This window comes from Pan paniscus, chromosome 4, assembly GCF_029289425.2.
Source record: "Pan paniscus chromosome 4, NHGRI_mPanPan1-v2.0_pri, whole genome shotgun sequence".
NCBI classification, from domain to species: domain Eukaryota; kingdom Metazoa; phylum Chordata; class Mammalia; order Primates; family Hominidae; genus Pan; species Pan paniscus.
The window spans coordinates 47,737,479-47,758,395 of NC_073253.2; the positions used below are offsets into that span (position 1 = coordinate 47,737,479).

At 35.3% G+C, this 20,917-nt stretch overlaps 1 protein-coding gene across 4 annotated transcripts in view; it reads right to left on the reverse strand.

Annotated features, from left to right (window-relative positions):
* Positions 1–7,880: 7,880 nt before the first annotated feature.
* Positions 7,881–20,917, reverse strand: part of SREK1 (splicing regulatory glutamic acid and lysine rich protein 1) — a 38,376-nt gene continuing 25,339 nt past the window's right edge. For 3 of the 4 annotated variants that reach the window (XM_003806797.6, XM_055112342.2, XM_024928823.4), the window contains 5 exons: positions 18,585–18,704; positions 17,801–18,169; positions 13,727–13,822; positions 11,112–11,256; positions 7,881–10,055 (listed from right to left, as the gene is read on the reverse strand). In XM_003806797.6, the coding sequence (XP_003806845.1) occupies positions 9,906–10,055; positions 11,112–11,256; positions 13,727–13,822; positions 17,801–18,169; positions 18,585–18,704 (880 nt within the window). In that variant the 3' untranslated portion in view covers positions 7,881–9,905. The remainder of the gene's footprint in view (positions 10,056–11,111; positions 11,257–13,726; positions 13,823–17,800; positions 18,170–18,584; positions 18,705–20,917) is intronic. The other variant, XM_008957581.6, reaches the window with a different exon arrangement.

A 20,917-nucleotide genomic window follows, 5' to 3' on the forward strand; every position in this document is an offset into this window, starting at 1 on the left:
CACAACATCAATGCTCATTTAAGAATAAATAAACAAGGGCCAAGCATGGGGATGTGTGCATGTAGTCCCAACTACTCAGGAGGCTGAAGGAGGAGGATCTCTTGAGCTCAGGAGTTTGAGACCAGCCTGGGCCACATAGTGAGACCCCAACTCTAAAACAAAACAAAAGAAAACAAATAAACCCTAAGAATAAATAGCTTGAATAACTCTAAATCTAGTTTTAACACTGAATTTGTAGTGTGAAAGACCATTCCAGGCTCAGGTTGGCTTTTTTTAGGTATTCTACCTTAACAATTTGACACAAATTCCTTCAGAAAAGTGAAGAGGAGGGAATTACTTTCCAACTCATTCTATTAGGCAAGCATGACCCTTATACCAAAACCAGAATGAAATTACAAAAAAACTCAGACCAATTTAAATACATTTAATCAAGTGGCAACATACGTTGAAATGAATTTGAAAAAGGTCTGGGGTTGCAAGACCAATTAGTAGGCTACAGAAGCAGACTAAAAGGAAAATGACAATTCTAATACTACAGTTACTTTTCTGCTACAGTGATTCTATTCCATGTAACTAAAATCATACAAGGGCATACTTAAGATATTTCAGAGGAAATGCACAATTGGGAGGACTTAGCAGATGTGACTGAGGGTGGGAACAAGACGGAAGTTGCAGGCATTCTCAGGGATATTAGGGGTTCAGTTCCAGGCCACCATAATAAAGTGAGTATCACAATAAAGCAAGTATCACAATAAAGCAAGTATCACAATAAAGCAAGTCACATAAATTCTTTGGTTTCCCAGTGCATTTAAAAGTTATGTTTTATAACTATGGCCTATTGAGTGTGCAATACCATTATATCTAAAAAAGTGTACATACCTTAATTTAAAATACTGCTTTAAAAATGCTAGCGGTTGTCTAAGCCTTCAGTGGGTCATAATCTTTTTGCTGGTAGAGGGTCTTGCCTTGATGTTGGTAACTGCTAATCAGGGTTGTGACTGGTGAAGGCTGAGGTAGCTGTAGCAATTTCTTAAAATAATAAAGTTTGCCACATCGATTGACTCTTCCTTTCACAGATTTCTCTGTAGCATGGGATGCTGTCTGACAGCATTTTACCCATGTAGTACTTTTAAAATTGGAGTCAATCCTTTCAAACCCTGCCACTGCTTTATCAATTAAGTTTAAGTAATATTCTAAATCCTTTGTGGTCATTTCAACAGCATTCATAGCATCTTCACCAGGAGTAGATTACATCTCAAGGAGCCACTTTCTTTGCTCATCCATAAGAAGCAACTCTTCATCTCAAGTTCTATCATGAGATTGCAGCAATTCAGTCACATCTTCAGGTTCCACTTTTAATTCTAGTTCTCTATTTCTACATCTGCAGTGAAGTCCTTCACTGAAGTCTTAAGCCCCTCAAAGCCATCCATGAGGGTTGGAAGCAACTACTTCCAAGCTCCTCTTGATGTTGCTTTTTATTTTTATTTATTTATTTATTTTTAAGACAGTTTCCCTCTGTTGCCCAGGCTGGAGTGTAATGGCGCAATCACAGCTCACTGCAACCTCCACCTCCCAAGCTCAAGCAATTCTTGTGCCTCAGCCTCCTGTGTAGCTGGGATTACAGACATGCACCCATCATGTCTGGCTAATTTTTGTATTTTAGTAGAGATGGGCTTTTGCCATGTTGGCCAGGCTGGTCTCAAACTCCTGACCTCAACTGATACACCCTCCTCAGCCTCCCAACATGCTAGGATTACAGGCGTGAGCCACCCCGCCTGGCCTCATGTTGATATTTTGTTCTCTTCCCATGAATAACAAATGTTAATGGCATCTGGAATGGTAACTCTTTTCTAGGTTTCCAATGTACTTTGCCCAGATCCATTGGAGGAATCACAATCTATGACAGCTATAGCCTTATGAAATGTATTTCTTAAATAATAAGACTAGAAAGTCAAAATTACCCCTTGATCCACGGGCTACAGAATGAATATTGTTTGTACAGGCATGAAAGCATTAATCTCCTTGTACATCTCCATCAGAGCTCTTGGGCAACCAGGAGATTGTCAAGGAACAGTAATATTCTGAAAGGAATTTTTTTTTTTTTTGAGCAATAGGTCTCAAAACTGGATTTAAAATAGTAAATCATGCTGTGAACAGATGTGTTGTTATCTAGACCTTGTTCCGTTTATAAAGCACAGGCAGAATACATTCAGCACAATTCTTAAGGACTCCAGGATTTTCAGAATGATAAATTAGCATTGGCTTCAACCTAAAGTCACCAGCTGCACTACCTCCTAATAGGAGTCAGCCTATGCTTTGAAGCTCTGAAGCCAGGCATTAACTTCTCTCTAGCTACGGAAGTCCCAGGTGGCATCTTCTTCCAATATAAGGCTGTTTCATCTACGTTGAAAATCTGTTGTTTCATGTAGCCACCTTCGACAATGACCTTGGCTTCTAGAAAATCTACTTCTAGATAACTTGCTGCGGCTTCTTACATCAGCACTTGCTGCTTCACCTTACACTTTTGTTAGAGATAGCTTCTTTCCTTTAACCTCATGAATTAACTTCTGCTAGCTTCCAACTTTTCTTCTGCTGCTTCCTCACCTCTCAGCCCTCACAGAATTGAAAAGAGTTGAGGCTTTGCTCTAGATTAGGCTTTGGCTTAAACAAATATTGTGGCTGGTTTGGTCTTCTGTCCAGACCACCGAAAACAGCAATAAGGCTGTTTTGCTTTCTTATCATTCATGTGTTCACCAAAGTAGTACTTTTAATTTCCTTCAACTTCTTTAAATTCATAACTTGGCTTTCATGCCTGGCTAACTGCATTGTACAAGAGGCTTAGCTTTCAGCCTATCTGGGCTTTCAACATTCTTTCCTCAGTAAGCTTTATCATTTTTAGCTTTTCAAGTGAGAGACATGAAATTTTGTACTTCCCTTGAAAACTTAGAGGCCATGATAGGGTTATCAATTGGCTTAATTTCAATATTGCTGTTTCAGGGAACAGGAGACCTGAAGAGGGGGAGACAGGAGAACTGCCAGTTAGTGGAGCAGTCAGAACACAAACGTTTCTCAATTACTTTGCTATCTTATATGGGCACGGTTTGTGGAGTCCCAAATCAATTACAATGGTAAGATCAAAGATCAATGACCACAGATCACTATAAGAAAAAGTTTGAAATACTGCAAGAATTACCAAAACGTGACAGAGCCACCAAGTCAGCACACGCTATTGGAAAAACGGTGTCCACAGACTTGCCAGATGCAGGGTTGTCACAAACTTTTAATTTGTAAAAATGCAGTATCTGCAAAGTGCCAGAAGATGAAGCATGCGGCCAGGCCCGGTGGCTCATGCTTTTAATCCCAGTATGAGGCCAACATGGGTGTATCACCAGAGGTCAGGAGTTCGAGACCAGCCTGGTCAACATGGCGAAACCCCATCTCTACTAAAAATACAAAAATTAGCCCGGCATGGTGGTGCGTGCTTGTAATCCCAGCCAGTCGGGAGGCTGAGGCAGGAGAATTGCTTGAGCCTAAGAGGCAGAGGTTGCAGTGAGCCAAGATTGCACCACTGCACTCCAGCCTGGTCAACAGAGTGAGACTCCATCTCAAAAAAAAAAAAAAAAAGATGTATGCCTGTAATGATGGCAATGTGCAATTAGAAAAATGGTAGTGCTGGTGAAAGACAATAAACAGTAAAGGGATACACTTGGGATTGAAAACTCAATGTTTTATTTGGAATGAGATAAGTTTAGGGTGCTAGTAAGATACGCAGTATTGTAATAGCTGATATTCAGTGAGTTCTTAGTGTCAGGTAGTTGAAAAGGTGACTGAAGCTCAGGAGAGAGGGAAACATGGTACTGAAGGTCATGCCTATATAATTGATTCCATTTACCACCTCTCATCAACTGTGGTTATTCCTACATTAAATACGGTAGTATACTTTTTAAAAGAGATACTTTTCTGCAAATCTTAGGATGTTCTTCCCAAGGTAAGAAAATGATAATTATAAAAACTAAATTACTATAATGATACTCCTTAAGTAATTACGATTTGGTAGAAGTCTGCTGTTCAAAGCAGCTCCTACTCTAACCTGGCATTGCTTTCAAGAAGTCCTGTGGAGAACGCCACACACACAAACCCACTACTGGCAAGGGGTGCATTTTAAAGGCCTCTGCTCTCCCACCCCTACACATGCAGTTTAACACATCCGAAAACCAAAATGGCAGCTGGGCACGGTGGCTCACATCTGTAATCCCAGCACTTTGGGAGGCCAAGGTGGAGGGCTCGCTTGAGGCCAGAAGTTTGAGACCAGACTGGCCAACATGGTAAAACCCCATCTCCACTAAAAATACAAAAATTAGCTGGGCGTGGTGTCGGGCACCTGTAGTTCCAGCTATTCAGGAGGCTGAGGAACGAGAATCGCTTGAGCCTGGAAGGTGGAGGTTGCAGTGAGCCAAGATAGCACCACTGCATTCCAGCCTGGGCGACAGAGCGAGATTCTGTTTCAAAAAAAAAACCAAGAAAACAAAAAAAAGAGAAAAGAAAACCAAAATGGCTCATGTCCTTTAGCCACAGAAGGCAGCTAAGATAGATGGCCTATGTAGATAAATCAATATACATAGCCTCAACATCTCTAGGCCAGCTATGCCAATCAGGTCACGCAGGATTCTAAATTTATCTAACAGGTAATTTTTTTTTTTGACTAATAAGCTAATAGGCTGTCTTACCTAAGTGACCACCCTGAGCACACAGCTCATTCACCAGATGGAGAGTTACACCTCTTATAAGTGGGAGAAGGCATTCCACCTGTTGTTAAAAGACAAAGTGATAGTTTTCATTGTACAAATATCCTAGCAAGAAGCTGAATTTGTGGCGGCTGGGGAGAAGGGAGATTCAGAGAGCAGCTATCACTTACTTGGATACTGCAAAATGTTTAATATGAAAAGCCTTGACTGGAGTTAACTGCCACAAAACACGAAGATTGCCCCGTATGCAAAACCTTCCATTTTTGGTAGTAATCTTGAACCCTGGAAAAGCCTATTATCACCTTTCAGTTATAGAAATAAGATGTAAATATGCAAATAACTGTTCCAGAAATAGGTGAAATTACTACTCAACAGTGGCAAGATTTTAAGATTTTCATTTTATTAAAAATATAGCAACATAATAGCAGCATTGTTTGATAAATCTTTACTAGTACCATTTAAAAGTAGTCCTACTCACAAATAACCACCACCTATGCAGCATGTTTATGTTTACATTCCAAACTCTTCCCTTGATAATCTAACACTGTTCTATTAATCTAATCATTAAGGAGGTAATTTTTTAAGCATTAAGTTGATCTACACAGCTACACAGTATACTCAAATTTCATACTTAAATCTATTGTAGAAATCAGAAATTCTTTAGTTTATTCCCCAACAGTGTGTTACCTACCAGTACCCTCAAAATGGTTGAAATCAACCTATTCTTTCAGTGTGATTTTTATGAATTTATACTTACATATGTAGTTAAGAAATTATGTCTAGCAAATAAAAATAAACCAAGAATAGAAGGTACTACTCCTCCATACCAATCCTGGAAAAATAAAATATAGAGGTAAAATATGTGAAATCTCCCAAAAGTTGGCAATTTTAAAATTAAAATGTTAACTAGATATAAATTTAAAAATCAGGCAACAGACTTAAAACCTTTTATAAACATTATATTAAGAACTGTTATATCTGATATAAGCTAATTGTAACAAACTAATTGCTAGAAACTATAAAAGTACCTTAGAATGGAAGAAAGCTAGTTATTAGTTACTAAATCCAACTGACTGAATATAACCAAAGTCATAAATGGCTTAGCGTTTACTTTTAAAATAACGTATTGCCAGGTGCAGTCCCTCACACCTGTAATCTCAGCACTTTAGAAGGCTGAGGCAGACAGATTGTTTGAGCCCAGGAGTTTGAGACCAGTCTAGGCAACATGGCAAGATCCTGTCTCTACAAAAAAATTCTAAAATTAACTGGGCATGGTGGCACATGTCTGTGGTCCCAGCTATTCAAGAGGCTGAGGTGAGAGGATCATCCATGCCGAGAAAGGTCAAGATTGCAGTGAGCCATGATCGTGTCTCACTGCACTCCAGCCTGAGTGACAGAGTGAGACCCTGTCTCAAAAAGAAAAGTAATAATAATAATGTATTACTCTTCAGGCAAAACCACCAATAAGAGTGTACTAAAAACAAACTCACCCACAAACCCAAGATTAAGTAGGGAAGTCAATTTTATTTTAAAATTTTATTACATTTATACTAAACTCCTGCTTCCAGAAATATAATTTAGCTCTTTTAAGAGCACTAGCTTTTAAACTTTGAAAATAAACATCTAATTTTAAGTGAAAATTACATTAGTAAATAAACATGAGAAAATAATATATATGTAGTGAAAATAAAAAATATTTAAACACAAGAAACATGGGCACTGCACATTTACTTTGTGGGAATGGCTCTACTTTGTAACGCACCAGTTGAAATCAGATACTGTCTTCCAATGAAAACATAAATGATTCACTGAAATTATAAGTTATTCAATGCCATCCCTCCAAAGGGATTCATTTTAATTGTTAATTCAACAATAATTAAATCATGCTCTTTATTTCTAACAGATTGAAAAAAAAACTTAAAGGCCTATTACTCTACATTATAATTCTTGAATCTACACAGTATCTTCACTTGAGAGGGGAGTTAGATCAGGGTTCTAAGTTTTAAAATAAAGATAGCAACATAGACATAGGAATGACTGAAGGTCTTGAAAATTATTACTATCACAAAATAAATTCTCTTGACCCCCCCACCCCCGACAAAAAAACCTTTTCATTATAAACGCCAGTGTTTATTTTTAATTGAGCATGTCAAAATTTAAGCCTCTGGCACTGCCAAAGATCAACATAGCAGGTACTGAACCTCGTGAAGAAAAGAACTTGAAACACAGAGATCACAAGCTGACTAGTGTTTGCAATTATAAGCTAATTAGATAGAAAATAACTAAGACGATAACTGCAGAACTTCAGGATTTAAAAGTTTTGACACAAAACTTATGCACTAGCTTATGAACTGATGCACCATCTTATGATACTAGTTCAGCATACGTTGCTGAAAGGCAACAGAATTTGTCTACAATGATAAATAGCAACTACAACTTAAGGAACAGAGGGTACTCTATGTAATCAAGCTACAAAAGAGAATTACAGAAAGTATGAAGCATAAAATGTCTGTCTTCTTGGCCTTACCTCAAGTTTATCTGACAACATCTACCTGGGATTTAAAAAAAAGAAGTCTTAAAGAAAAAAACAAAATACCCTGAAAGAAAAGAATAAACAAATGAAAACATGAGCTCTTTTAAGTTTACAGAGAAAGTATGTCTCAAACAGATACACATGTGCGCATGCGCACACATGGACACACACACACACACACACACACACACACACACACACACACACACACCCCTCTAGACCCTAGAATGCCTTGCTTCCATAAGCCCATGTAAAAAAAAAGTCAAACCCTAATAACAATCTGATTTGTTCCTCCAGATCTCTTGTATTCCTACTCATTCTTAGTTTTTACAAATCAGTGTTTCGAGATTATAGTACGATTATTTTAAAGCTTAATAAATATCAGCAAAGAAAATAATTAGCAGCAAGAACCAAATTAAATGTTAATTACCAACATAAAGAAACATGTAATAGGTCCAGAGTACAAGAAAACACTCATACTTTAAATGACTTGTTTTATAGACACCACACAAACATGCACTCTCCACGTCACAACAATCTCTATGCCAACTAAAACGAGCAGGATAAAACTAAAATGCTTTTTTGAAATGCATAAACAAATATTTTCCTCTAAAATACTTAGCTTTATTAAAGACACGGTACTAAAAATAACAGATTCCAACATTTGCTCTATTTCTACTTATATATCATAAATAAGACAGCTGTTGATGCAAGACACACTCTTTCACAATCTTTCCATATGCACCCAAGCATTCTTGTATCAGAATAAGCTGTTTACCAGCCAACCGTATGTGGCTGAATGATTAAAATGACCATCTATACTTTACATAGTAAAGCATCTTCCAAAATTTTAATGTACACAGTGACAAAAAGGAAAAACAAACAAACAAAAAAAATAGTAATTCTGAACACATGAAGAGTGATTAAGCAGCTTCATAATCAAATCAGGCTTCATTACTTGCAACAAGGGCAACTCTTTCCATTCCCCACTAAATACTAAAGTTTCAATCTTATTAACATTAAAAGAAAACTCAAGTTGAAACCAAGTAACTAACATGCTATTCAGCTTTTTAGATCTAAAAAAGTAACTCTTCCCATGAGGTAAGGCAACTGAGTAATCTGATTGTATTAGACTGCATTAAAATAATTATACTTAACTTTTAATACACTAATTAAAAGGTATTACTTTTTTGGAAATACAACAATAATGAGTTCAGAAACCACAAGTTATAGTACTGGGGAAAAACATTAGCAGTACTGTCACTTTACTATTTGCACACTTTCTGTAAAAAGTGAGCCTAAGAATGATGGATGACCTGTATCTTAAACTCAAGTAAACGTATCCTTAAACATAAAACCAATAACCTCCCATATACTCCTAAGTCCTTAAGTACAATTTCTGCACATCATTTATGAAAAGATGATTGAGAGGTAATAAGGCCATCCAATGTAGACAACTAAAGGGTTTTCTTCAATTTAAGGAAAATAAGAACATGTTTCATTTTCAATTATCACAGTATAAAACTGATGGTCCCAAAGCTGCATGACTCTAATGTCATTCTTGAAAACAGGACTTCCTTCTCATTTTAGGTGAAATCAGTAAGAAGCTCTTCTGACATACCACTTACACACTTCTCTATGGGTATGCATGAAATATCCATCTAGATTCCATATGAATTGAGAATGACTAGCACATATAAAATTCTAGAAAACAGTATACCACATTGTAGAAGGCACTAAAGCTTCAGCTTGTGCTCCCATAGCCCATTTTGAAAAGCCAGTTTCCTTTTTTATAAGGGCACCTTTGCCACCTACAGCTGACAAGACACACTGCAATATTATTCATAATAAGCTTGGAAATGTCAAGAAAATTTAAAAAGAAATGCTCACTTTGTGGGTAGACCCAATGATTCTAAACACTGAATACTAATTCATCATTATTAGTATTCAACACGGTTGCTCTTCCTTTTGAAAGAGAACAGTAGCATGCATTGTCAGTTTTTTAATCCACTTATTTAAGCAATTTTAATCTGCAAAACTATTTTAAAGAAAAATTGTCCTACACAGTGAGCAAAAGAAAACACAATAGTGAGAATTTAACACAATCACAAGTCCTGTGAAGTAAATGTTAAAACTTCTTACATACTTTGCACTTACAAGGGTGTGTATATATTTGCACCAATTTCAAGCACATCATCAAACTGTATATATTGAAATTAAAAAAAAGTAAAACAATACAAAATTCAGTAACTAGCATTTTTTAAAAGAGCCTCCAATGCTTATCTCCAGTCTTTAGGGATAGTACAAACTTGGATCTTTGATGTTCAATTTATTTGCAATGGTTCTTGGCAAACACTAACAGACCACATGACAAGTGTGTCAGCCACCATGGAAATGCACAGATTTTAGAAGATGAGTTTGGGTAACATCTGTTATTTTCATGATGTCCATGCTTTATTTTCTTACTCAATAACAAGATGGCCACAAAGTCATCTAACAACTGGAAAAGCTGTTAGATCCTCTATCTTCATGCTCAACTAGATTTCTTTCCTGTTTACATCTTGTTGAGAGAATTAAAAGCTTTGGATTTGATTCCAGCATTGAGTGCAGAGGTACACTTGTCAGTCCTATACTGCTTCTGTTTTGGTAGAGAGGTTTTCTTCATTCAGCTGACAATTCCCATTGTGCTGTATTTTGTTTTCCTCAGTCCTTGGTGCATCCTTGTCATCTACTTCTTTGCTCACACTTGAATCTGGTTCTTTATTGTGCTCTTTCTCCTACAATGAGTAATTAAGGTATGCATTTAATATTTTCCTCAAGAACTGCCTGCTATGACGACAAAAATGTGAAACTTTATCTTTTGCAAATTTAAAAAACTGGGTATGATTTTTCTCTCATTACGTTTTCACACAAAATGAATATGCAAACACTATCAATTTCCCCTTTGTATTCTCATAAAAGATGGACAATCCATGGAAATTAAATTAGAATTGGTGAACAGAAATTTTAAGCAAGTGCTCAATAAATGTTGCTGACAGACTTGAAAAACGGAGACAGATCTATTGAAAGAGTGAAATAATTTCCAAGGATGCCAGGATAGATTTTTAATCTGCAAACCAATACAGCAAAAATAAGGAAATGTGGAAAAGGAAGTCACTATGCCTCCTGGAAAAGGCTGTTCAAGAGCACTCCAATTTCTACCCTCAATTTAAAAGAGTTAAATGAGAACAAACAGTGCCCGGCACATCGTAAATGCTTAATAAATTTTATCAATGTTATTGATGATGATGATAATCGTCTATCAGTATTACAGTACATAAAACTATAAGATAGATGTTCCAAAATTCATAATTTCCAAATACAAATATACTTTACCAGTGTAAGTAACTTAATTCACAACTACTTGAAGTATTTATCCAAGTGACAAAAAAGCTCACTTGGTGGAATGTGGTTTTCCATTAGGTATTCTAACCCAACAAACCTAATGTTAACTACACAAAGTCTTTTCAAACTTGCTGAAACATAAATTGAGGAAAATGGCATCAGGCAGAAATCCTATCTATATAAAATCAAATACATTTGTTACTGTTGATTTCTTAAATTTTTCTTATTGCATGCCATGTTAGGATTTAACTTAGTTTTTTTAGTTTTAATTGGCTCTTATCTCTTCAACATTTAGTTTTTTTTAATTACCAATATTTTAAATATTTTAAAATGCCATAAAATGCCAACAATGTACAAGACACTGTTCCCCAAAGAGCTTTCAGTCTAAAACCATTTGTATGCAATAAAGAACCATTTCAAGTGCCAGACACCGAATGACTGCTGCTTACTTTAAGTGAAGTACTGTTCTTCTCCAACTTCTCCTTCCCATCTCTATCATTAGAACTCTTTCTCATAGACGTTGAACGTTCTCTCTCTCTTCTTTCACTGATGTGGTCCCTTTCTTTTTCTCTCTTTTTATCCTTCTTATTTCTGCTATAAGAATATTGATATGTCAGTTAAATTCTAAGAAATTGTAAGATCTATTATATTCTTGACAAAATATCCTTTTCTAACACTGGATATCTAAAATAATGCATTGTTAATAAGCATCAACAGTAAGCTGGTTTGCAAAGTAACATAAATGAGCCCTACAACCTGACCTACCCCACCCTTACCCCAGTTAGTTTCTTAAGGATACACAAGTCATTTTGGCAGAGGCCACCATATGTTCTCATAAAACACTATTTGGCATAGCCTATTTAATAGTTTTCGAATATTCAATATTTGTTTATTACTGCAATAAGGAGAAAATAAAACCAAATGAATATGTATCTGCCTCATTTCGCAAAGAGAAACAAAGGAAAGACAATCAAATGACTGGTCAATTACACAGGGTGAATGGGAACAAGGCAGATGGAATGGAGACAGGAGTGACATTTTCTGAATGTATCTTTTTGTCTAATTTCAGTTCATAAGAGAAAAGTTTTGACTTTCCTGGGTAAAGTATTTGTTTCAAAAATACAAACATGGCCTGCATCTATAGTATCCTAAGCCTTCCGTTATTCTCACAAAAGCCAAAAACCTATAAGCAAATAAACAAAAGACCCCTCTGCTGGAAAATCACAGAAAATCACCTAAAAAACCATAACCAATTAGTAAGGCAGTGGGATTAAAAAAATAAATATACAGAAATCAATAACTTTCTTATGTACAAATCTAACCCCCAATTAAACATAATGAAAGAAAATACCTCATTTCCAACAGCAACAACAACAAAAATTTCTAGGAATTAAGAAATGCATAAAGCCTGTATGAAACAAACGATGAAATATTTCTGAAAACACTAACGATGGCCTAATAAGATATACCACATTCCTTGTCTACAGCCATATCACCCTGAGTGTGCCCGATCTCATTAGATACACCATATTCCTGGACAGATGACTTGTCATCATGAATCTTTATTAATAAACCTGTTTATCAATTTTCCCTAAGTTAATTTATAAATCGAATGCAACTGTAACACAAATCATCAATAGGTTTTATTTCTGGAATGCAGACAACTGACTCATGTTCAAGCGGAAAAATAACCACTGAAAGGAAAGCTAACTATACTCAAAAAAGCAATGAGGGGTATAGAGAACAGGCCTTGCCAAATACTTAAAAAATACTGTATAATCTCAATAATTACAAGGGTGGGACACTGGCACATGAACGGCCAGTCAAACCAATCCAAGGGCACAGAAGACCCAGAAATAGACCCAAACACACAGAAAAACACAGCACATGACAAAGGCAACATATCAAATTAATGTTAGAAAAATTGAGTTTTTAACAAATGGTACTGCAACAACACGGAAGCATTTGTAAAATAAAACTGAACCCATCTGCCATATTGTACACAAGAATTAAGACTCTAACCAGAGATTTAACTGCAAAATATAAAACCACAAAAGTACAAGAAGGAACAATGGGAAAGTTCTATCATAATCTTGGAATAGGAAAAGCCTTTTATCAGTTTTTGACTCACAAAAGAAGTCATAAAAGAAAAAGAGAAAGTTATTTTAAAAATGAAAAACCTTTGTAATCAAGTCTCACAAACAATTTTTTAAAAGAAACAGCAAACTGAGAATGATATTTATAATCACATCACTAAACAATAAGCTCCCTAATATAAAAGAGTTCTTGGAAATAGAAAAGGAAACAAAAAGGCCAACAGGAAAATGGGCAGAGTATACAGGCAATTCGCAGAAAAAGAAATACAAATGGCTTTCAAATCTATGAAGTGGTCACTTCTCTCATAATTAAGAGTGCAAACTGCTGCCAACTCTTATAGAGGATAATTAGGAAATATTTCTCAAAAATTACAAACATGCTTATTATCTAACTTAACAATGCCATTTCTTGAGATTTTTCCTACACACATGCACACTAAAAACAACTTAAGTCCAAAGCTATTCATTACAGCATTACATAATTTATGGTAAAAAAATTCAAAAAACCCCTTCTACTGTAGCCTAGTTAAAAAACTAAGGTATGGCCATACAATGGAAGCCTATGCAATTATAAAAAGGAATTGAAGAAGCTCTCTCTGACCTGGTAAGTTAAGTGACAAAAAGACTTCCTGGTAGTTAAATGACAAAACCAAGTGCACAACAGTGTGTATTTTGTGTTGCTTTTTGTATTAGAAAAAAATGATACATTCTCATCTTGTTATCTGTATATGAAACTGGAAGCATATACAAAAAAACCTCATGAAGTCATTACTTCTGGGAACAGTGTAGATGGGCAAGAGTGGAAATTAAGACTTCCTGATACATAACTTTTATCTTTAATTTCTGAATAATGCATATGTATTATTCATTCAAAATATAAAGTTTAAAAAATAAAGAGAGAAATTTAAAATTTCAAAAAATATTTATTGCTTTCTCCTGTTTAGTTTTAGCACAAGCTTCCAACCTACCTCCTGGGGGACGGAGATCTAGAAGATTTCCTTTTTATGGTTTTTGATGTTCTTGGCGATCTGGAAGAACTCCTGCTCCTCCTCCTACGCCTTTCCCTGAAAATCAAAAACACATCATTTTTAAAAACAGCAATTGAAATAAACGGCAATTCAAATATACAAAAGCAAAAGGGTCCTCGATATTCTCATATGAACAGTATTCTTTAGAGGCCAGTTTAAACTTATGTCCTTTATGAGCATGTTCAATTACCTAACTTTAGAGTGGGTCAAATTATGAACCATAAATTTTACAGACTGATGAAAACATCATCTAAGACTTCATATTAGGAAGAGTAGAAGACCTCCTCCTTTTCACCTCGTTTATTTGAACAATTTCTTCAGTAGAAAAAATATTAATGGCGTTTCTGCTTCTCTCAAGTATATTTTCTCAGCAGCTAAAACATGTTTTGCTTATCAAATCCTTTGTCATGTATCTAGCTCCTTGCTGCCCCACTGTGGATTATAACAAAGTAACAGGCCCTTTTCAAGAACTGAAACATAAATTGGCTTGTAAAATGTGAACTTTCTATACCCAATTATTAACAACGTCTACTTAAAAAGCATTTACATTACTATCATTTTAGAGAGAAACTGCCTTTCCCTCCAACCTCCTATCATTTCATTACTGTTGTTCTATTAATTTAAAATTTAGTGTACAAGTTGCTTAGATTTAAGCAAAACAGTTACAATCTGAAATGTAAATATGACAGGAATAATTATAAAATAGATTACGTTATTATTATTAAAAACCATTTTGCTTATCAGATTAGCAAATGATACATATTCTAAACTACTTCAACTCAGAAACAATGAACTTCACTAGGTCTATAATTTAAGGGATATGGTACGAGGACATACCCAATGATCTATCTCACAAGTTCTGATAATCAGTGACCACATAGCTAAAAAACCAAATCCTCTGGAATTCATGTTATCCTTACCATCTCAGGAAACTGATTCTAAGAGACTAATAAAATATTTTAAGTTTTTCATTTCTAAAATAAAAAATGCTCACACGGTATATATAATATGTATTAAAATACAAAGCTCAAGAACTCTGAGAACACAACTCAATTCTACCTCTACCTAAGACTCTCTCCTCCATTACCCACTTTTATTCCCAAGACACTCCACAATTACACTTCTAATGTGGAAATTAGATACATTATTTGATTACATCAATGACATTCTCTTAACAGCTCAGCCTAAGAACCAAAAATACTTTTTTCAAAGCATGTGAATGTCAGCGTATTCCAGACTTTAAGATTACACAAAATCGCTCTGCCTTGATCAGTGTAATTCTTTTACTTATTTGTTCAGAAAGCACTATGTACAAGTGGATGTCTAATACCTACTAGCTGACGATAATGAGAGGAAAGTCTCCATAGACAGCAATCTAGACAATTACTTGAGAAAGAAATTGTATTAACTAAAGTTGGTGAGACTTAGACTTAAATTTGAGTTATACACTTTACCCAGCTATACAACCAGGATCATATTACTTAACCTAATCTGTTTTTTCAACTGAAAAATAAAGACAATAATTCAAGTCTTATGAGGTTGTTGAGGATTTAGGATAAAAGCTGTAATGTGCAAAGCACAGAGTGTGACACAGAGTAGGTGCTCAATAAATATTGTTTTTTCCTTCCCTTTCTTGGTATCACCTTTAATGACAGTAAATTTAAGCATTAAAAAATTATTTAATATCATTTTCTTTAAAAGTATAAATTAGGAGACAATGTTAGAAATAAAAATATTAACTATTTTTTGAACAGTTAAAATATTCTCCATTTAGTAAACAAATCAGAACATTTGAAAAGCAGAAAAATGCTAAAAGACAAGAAATTTTAACTCTTGGCTGGGGGCGGTGGCTCACGTCTGTAATTCCAGCACTTTGGGAGGCTGAGGCGGGTGGATCACCTGAGGTCAGGAGTTTGAGACCAGCCTGGCCAACATGGTGAAACCCCATCTCTATTAAATAAAATACAAAAATTAGTTGAGTGTGGTGGCACACGCCTGTAATTCCAGCTACTCAGGAAGCTAAGGCAGGAGAATCGCTGAACCCAGGAGGCAGAGGATGCAGTGAGCAGATACTGTGCCACTGCATTCTAGCCTGGGTGACAAAGTGACAGTCTAAAAAAAAAAAAAAAAAAAAAAATTCAAAGAAATTGTAACTCTTTACCAAGCTCTTCTGAAAGCATGAAACATTCCAAATTGCTGCCTTTATAAACTAATGTCAGTCATCTTTTATTCTCAAGGCCCCAGTTGTTACTGAAGAATGTATTTGAGCCAGGTGCAGTGACTCATGCCTGTAATCCCAGCACTTTGGGAGGCCAAGGAGGGCAGATTACTTGAGGCCAGGAGTTCAAGATCAACCTGGCCAATATGGTGAAACTCCATCTCTACTAAAAATACAAAAATTAGCCAGGCATGGTGGTGCACACCTGTAATCCCAGCTACTTGGGAGGCTGAGGTACAAGAATCACGTGAACCGAGGAGGGGGAGGTTGCAGTGAGTCAAGATCATGACACTGCACTCCAGCCTGGGCGATGAGCAAGACTCTGTTTCAAAAATTATATACATATATATTTAGGAATGAATGTGAACACTTGAACTTTCCTCTACACCAAACAACTTAAAATGGCCCGAGAAAAAGTTAAACATTCCCATGTCATCAAAAAAAGTAAATTTGTTATTAAAAAGGAATGAAAATAGTATTTGGTGCTGTGAAAGGTAATGTCTAAACAATCACAGAAACACAAAGGCATGTGTGACACAGAATCAATAAAATCACTTTGCAGTAAAGGTGTGGTTACAAGGCTCAAACCAGTACCCACAGCAAAGGAGGTTACATTAATTCTTCAATTTGTGGTTCAATGTGCTGAAATCCAGCAGTGATCTGTTTATTTTGAGCCTTGTTTTAACATATACTACTGCTTTCAACTTTATGCTTCTGAGGTAGTTTTTAAAAGTAAGTACAAGTACTAGAGAATTCTCAAACTTAATCTCTAAAATAAAGGAAAAGGGCTACTATACTTCTCATACAGAGCGTCAGCTTCCTCATGTTTTAAAACAGTGATGATAATAATCTTCTCCCAGGCCTGTTGTGAGGATTAAATAAGGTGAGACATGAAAAAGTCTACTGACATCATGTCTGGCATACAGTAAAGTGCACAATAAATGTCTATGATTATCTTTTATTATCTAGTCAAAGGCTGGTATTAAAAATAAACTACTAAAGCACAAGTTTTAAAAATGGGAAACATATATTCCTTTATCTCAAATTATTTTCTATTAAAAAACCATCTTTAAAAATCTTCAAAAATTTGCTAATATATATATTTAGTATTTTTAAGACAGTGTAGTACAAGTTAGGAACTTCCATTTACAGTCATGGTATCATCTGAAGTAAAGGATGTGGGTTTAGATAATCTTAAATCTCAAAAGTTGTTCTCATTGTACAGCTGTTACTATGGCAACTTGCTGCCACCTGGTGGTAGTAAACCTATTAATAAACTCAAATCACAGTCCTAAGGAAAAACTCTAACCCTTAAAACTGACAAAATAAAACACAACAAAAATTTAAATGTTATGCACTTAACAAAATAAGGATAAAAATTAACTTAGGTGACAAAGAGGGCTAACACCGCAACTTCAGCAATCATTTTACATATTAAAATTAATCACACCATTCAAAAAAAGTTCAGGAAAAAGCCTAAGACGCAAATTCTTAATGTGCTTTTTTAAAAAAGTACCTTTCCCTGCCATCCCACCCTCTAAGAAAATAACAATTATTATTATTCTATTAAAATAGTAGTTACAAAGAATCGCTAAAACTCTTCAAATAATGTTGCCCAGTATCATCTCTTTCCCCACTCTGCTAGAGAAATGTTTACTCTGAAATTAGGAGAAAATGTTCTTATATTACTTTACAGGTTCCACTTGCGTACAGTAACCTTTTCTCCCTCCGTAAAAAATTTTGTTTCCAATTGTCATCAGCAAATCCCTTTGTAAAAATTTTAAGCATTATCAAACCTGCTGGAACTACGAGATCTTCGCGATGCATTGTAACTCCTGGGTGGTGTTCTGGATTTTTTATCCTTCTTTCTTTTTTCATCTATCTCTTTGGATCTGTCTTTTTCTCGTTCCTTTTCTTTGTCCTGTTCCTTTTCCTTCTCTTTGTCTCGATCCTTTTCATGCTCTTTTTCCCGTTCTCTCTCTCTGTCCTTTTCCTTGTCTTTTTCCCGGTCCTTTTCCCGTTCCTTGTCCCGGTCTTTATCTTTGTTTTTACCCCGTTCCTTTTCTTTTTCACGTTCCTTTTCCCTCTCTCTCTCCTTTTCCCTGTCTTTCTCTTTCACTCTTTCCTTTTCCTTGATCTTTTCTCGAGTGTCTTTTCTCTTGTCCCTTTAAAAACAAAAATAAATAAATTCATAACTAAAATAGTTCTACCTCCTCCAAAAAGACCTCTCTCTCTTCAACAATTACCAACAGAAGACAATTTATAGTACCTACAGGCATTTACATATACATTTTTATATAGCTCAGGTGTACAAGGAGCTGCTAAACAAAGCTATTCATACTACACAAGCTGAACTGAGTAGTTTGGAAACCTCATGAGTCACACTGACATCAGATTCAGATCACTGGCAATCAATATTAATCCTAGATTACTAAAACAATAAAAAAGGTTTAATTTCTCTCATTAAAAACCTAAACCACAACAGATTTTTAACAAATGAAGCCAATTAAAATATTATCCCTTAGCACTAACAGAACTCTGAGGAAAAAAAAAATTATTGTTAATTTCTCTAAAACTCACCGTGAACGCGAACGACTCCTTGACTTCCGTCTCTCCCTTGATTTAGAGCGTTTTTTATGTGGGCTCTTAGATCTACGTCTGTCTTTCTGTCTTGAACGTGATCTATTATGGGATCTACTCCTAAAGAAAAAAAATTGTTAGAATATCAAAACTTAATTTACGATCTTTCAAACAAGAAAATTTAAAATCTATCCTAACAGTATTTAACAATATTTTAAAATTTTCTCTTAAATAATACTTTAGTTACATAATCTGAAATACATTTACTGGAAACTTTACCGGATATTTCATTGTCTAGAACAGAGACAGAAACAAAGAATTTAACAGTTATTTCGTATATTTTCAGATGTGGCTTTTGCTAGTCATTTTATGCCTCAAATCAGTATAGAAGATTTTTCCCTGTTGACTTGCATGTAATCTGGTCATAACACATCATGACAGGGAGTAGTGGTTACGTGGTTGAGTAGTTCCTGTGAATGTGTGCTGTCTGTCATAACAAACAAAAAGAATATATAAAAGGAAGCACAGTCCTAATGACAGCACCACTGTGACAGGAAAATAAAAATCATTACTCATAAGTTAAAACTAGATATAATCAAATATTGGATTTGCAATGCCTTGATTTTATAGCTGTAACTATAATCATAGCTACCAGTTGAGTATCCCTTATGTGAAATGCTTGGAACCAAAAGTGTTTTGAATTTCACATTTTTGGAGATTTTGGAATATTTGCATTCTATATATACACACGTATAAAACTGGTTGAGCATCCCAAACACACAACTGAAAAATCCAAAATGCTCCAGTGAGCATTTCCTTTGAGCATCATGAAAGCGCTCAAAAAGTTTTGAAGCCTTTTGAATTTCAGATTTTCAAATTTGTGAGTCTCAACCTGTATGAAAAGAAACCTTTAACTGCAGGAAACGTTTAATTGCAGGAAAAGTAACTGTTATTCCAATTTGGACTAGGCCCCCTTTCTCACTGAAAAAGTTTTTTGAGAATGTGATTTTTTGCATAACGAGGTATCCTAACTACTTATTAAATTGTAACAAAACAGATGTACACAACTTAAATAGCAAAGTGATTAGACTCAACAGCTTTGGAGTCTGACAATCTGGCTCTGAAAGTCAGCTCTGCCACACACTACCTGTGAGAACTCTGGCTAGTCACTTAACCTCTCCAAGCCTGAGTTTCTTCCTCTATAAAGTGGAGTAGGAATCATACCTGCATCTCTTAGGGCTGTCATGAGGATTACAACTGATGATGTATGTAAAACTGCATAGTATTCTCTAGCACAAAGTAAATGTTTAAAAATCTTAATTCTCAATGTCATCATCATTAAAAGTTAACATAAATGTAAACTTTATATCCTTATGTACGTATTCCAAGGAAGCTGAATGAACTTCTATAAGTATCCTTTATACAGCTAAAACTCATCTTGATAGTCATGTTTTAATAAATTTAGAACAATTATCAGTAAAAGAAATATAGTTGGGCTGGGCACAGTGGCTCACACCTGTAATCCCAGCACTCTGGGAGGCCGAGGCAGGTGGTACTTGAGGTCCACCTACCTTAAGGTCAGGATTTCAAGATCAGCCTTGCCAAACATAGTGAAACCCATCTCTACTAAAAATACAAAAATTAGCTGGGTATGGTGGCATGCACCTGTATTCCCAGTTACTGAGGAAGCTGAGGTGGGAGAATCAATTGAACCCGGGGGGCAGAGGTTGCAATGAGCTGAGATCGCTCCACTGCACTCCAGCCTGGGCAACACAGCAAGATTCCATCTCAAAAAAATAAAAGAAAAAAGAAAAAGACCATGTTTTGTGGTATGCTTTGAAACCAGAAAAACCTCCAAATAATCCTCATTAATAACAAAATCTTTTGTTTTTAAACACATTTTTCAGTTAGTCAAAATGCTGATTAAAATACTCATCAACATTACAAATCAAAATTTCAATAGCTAATTTCCATTTAAACTACTCATCTACTATTTGGCTTTAAAAATAATATACAATTGTCTTCATTCCATATTTTTTTTTTAGCCTCACTTGGTTCAACATACCACATTATTTTTTATTTTATTTTTTTCCAAAGACCCTAGATAAGAAATCACATACCATGTTTTTAATACAAGAAGATAATTCATAGCTTGCTGAAATCTTTATCACTAGTACTTAAGAGCCATGAAAGTTAAGGAGTAGATGTTAAGGCAAAACTGCAAAACTGAGAACATTATTAGTCCATTTACAGATATCCACATAGGGTAATCTTTTAAAGTGCCTTTGCTTCTACATACTTAATAAAAAGTCTTACTTATAAGATTTCTGTTT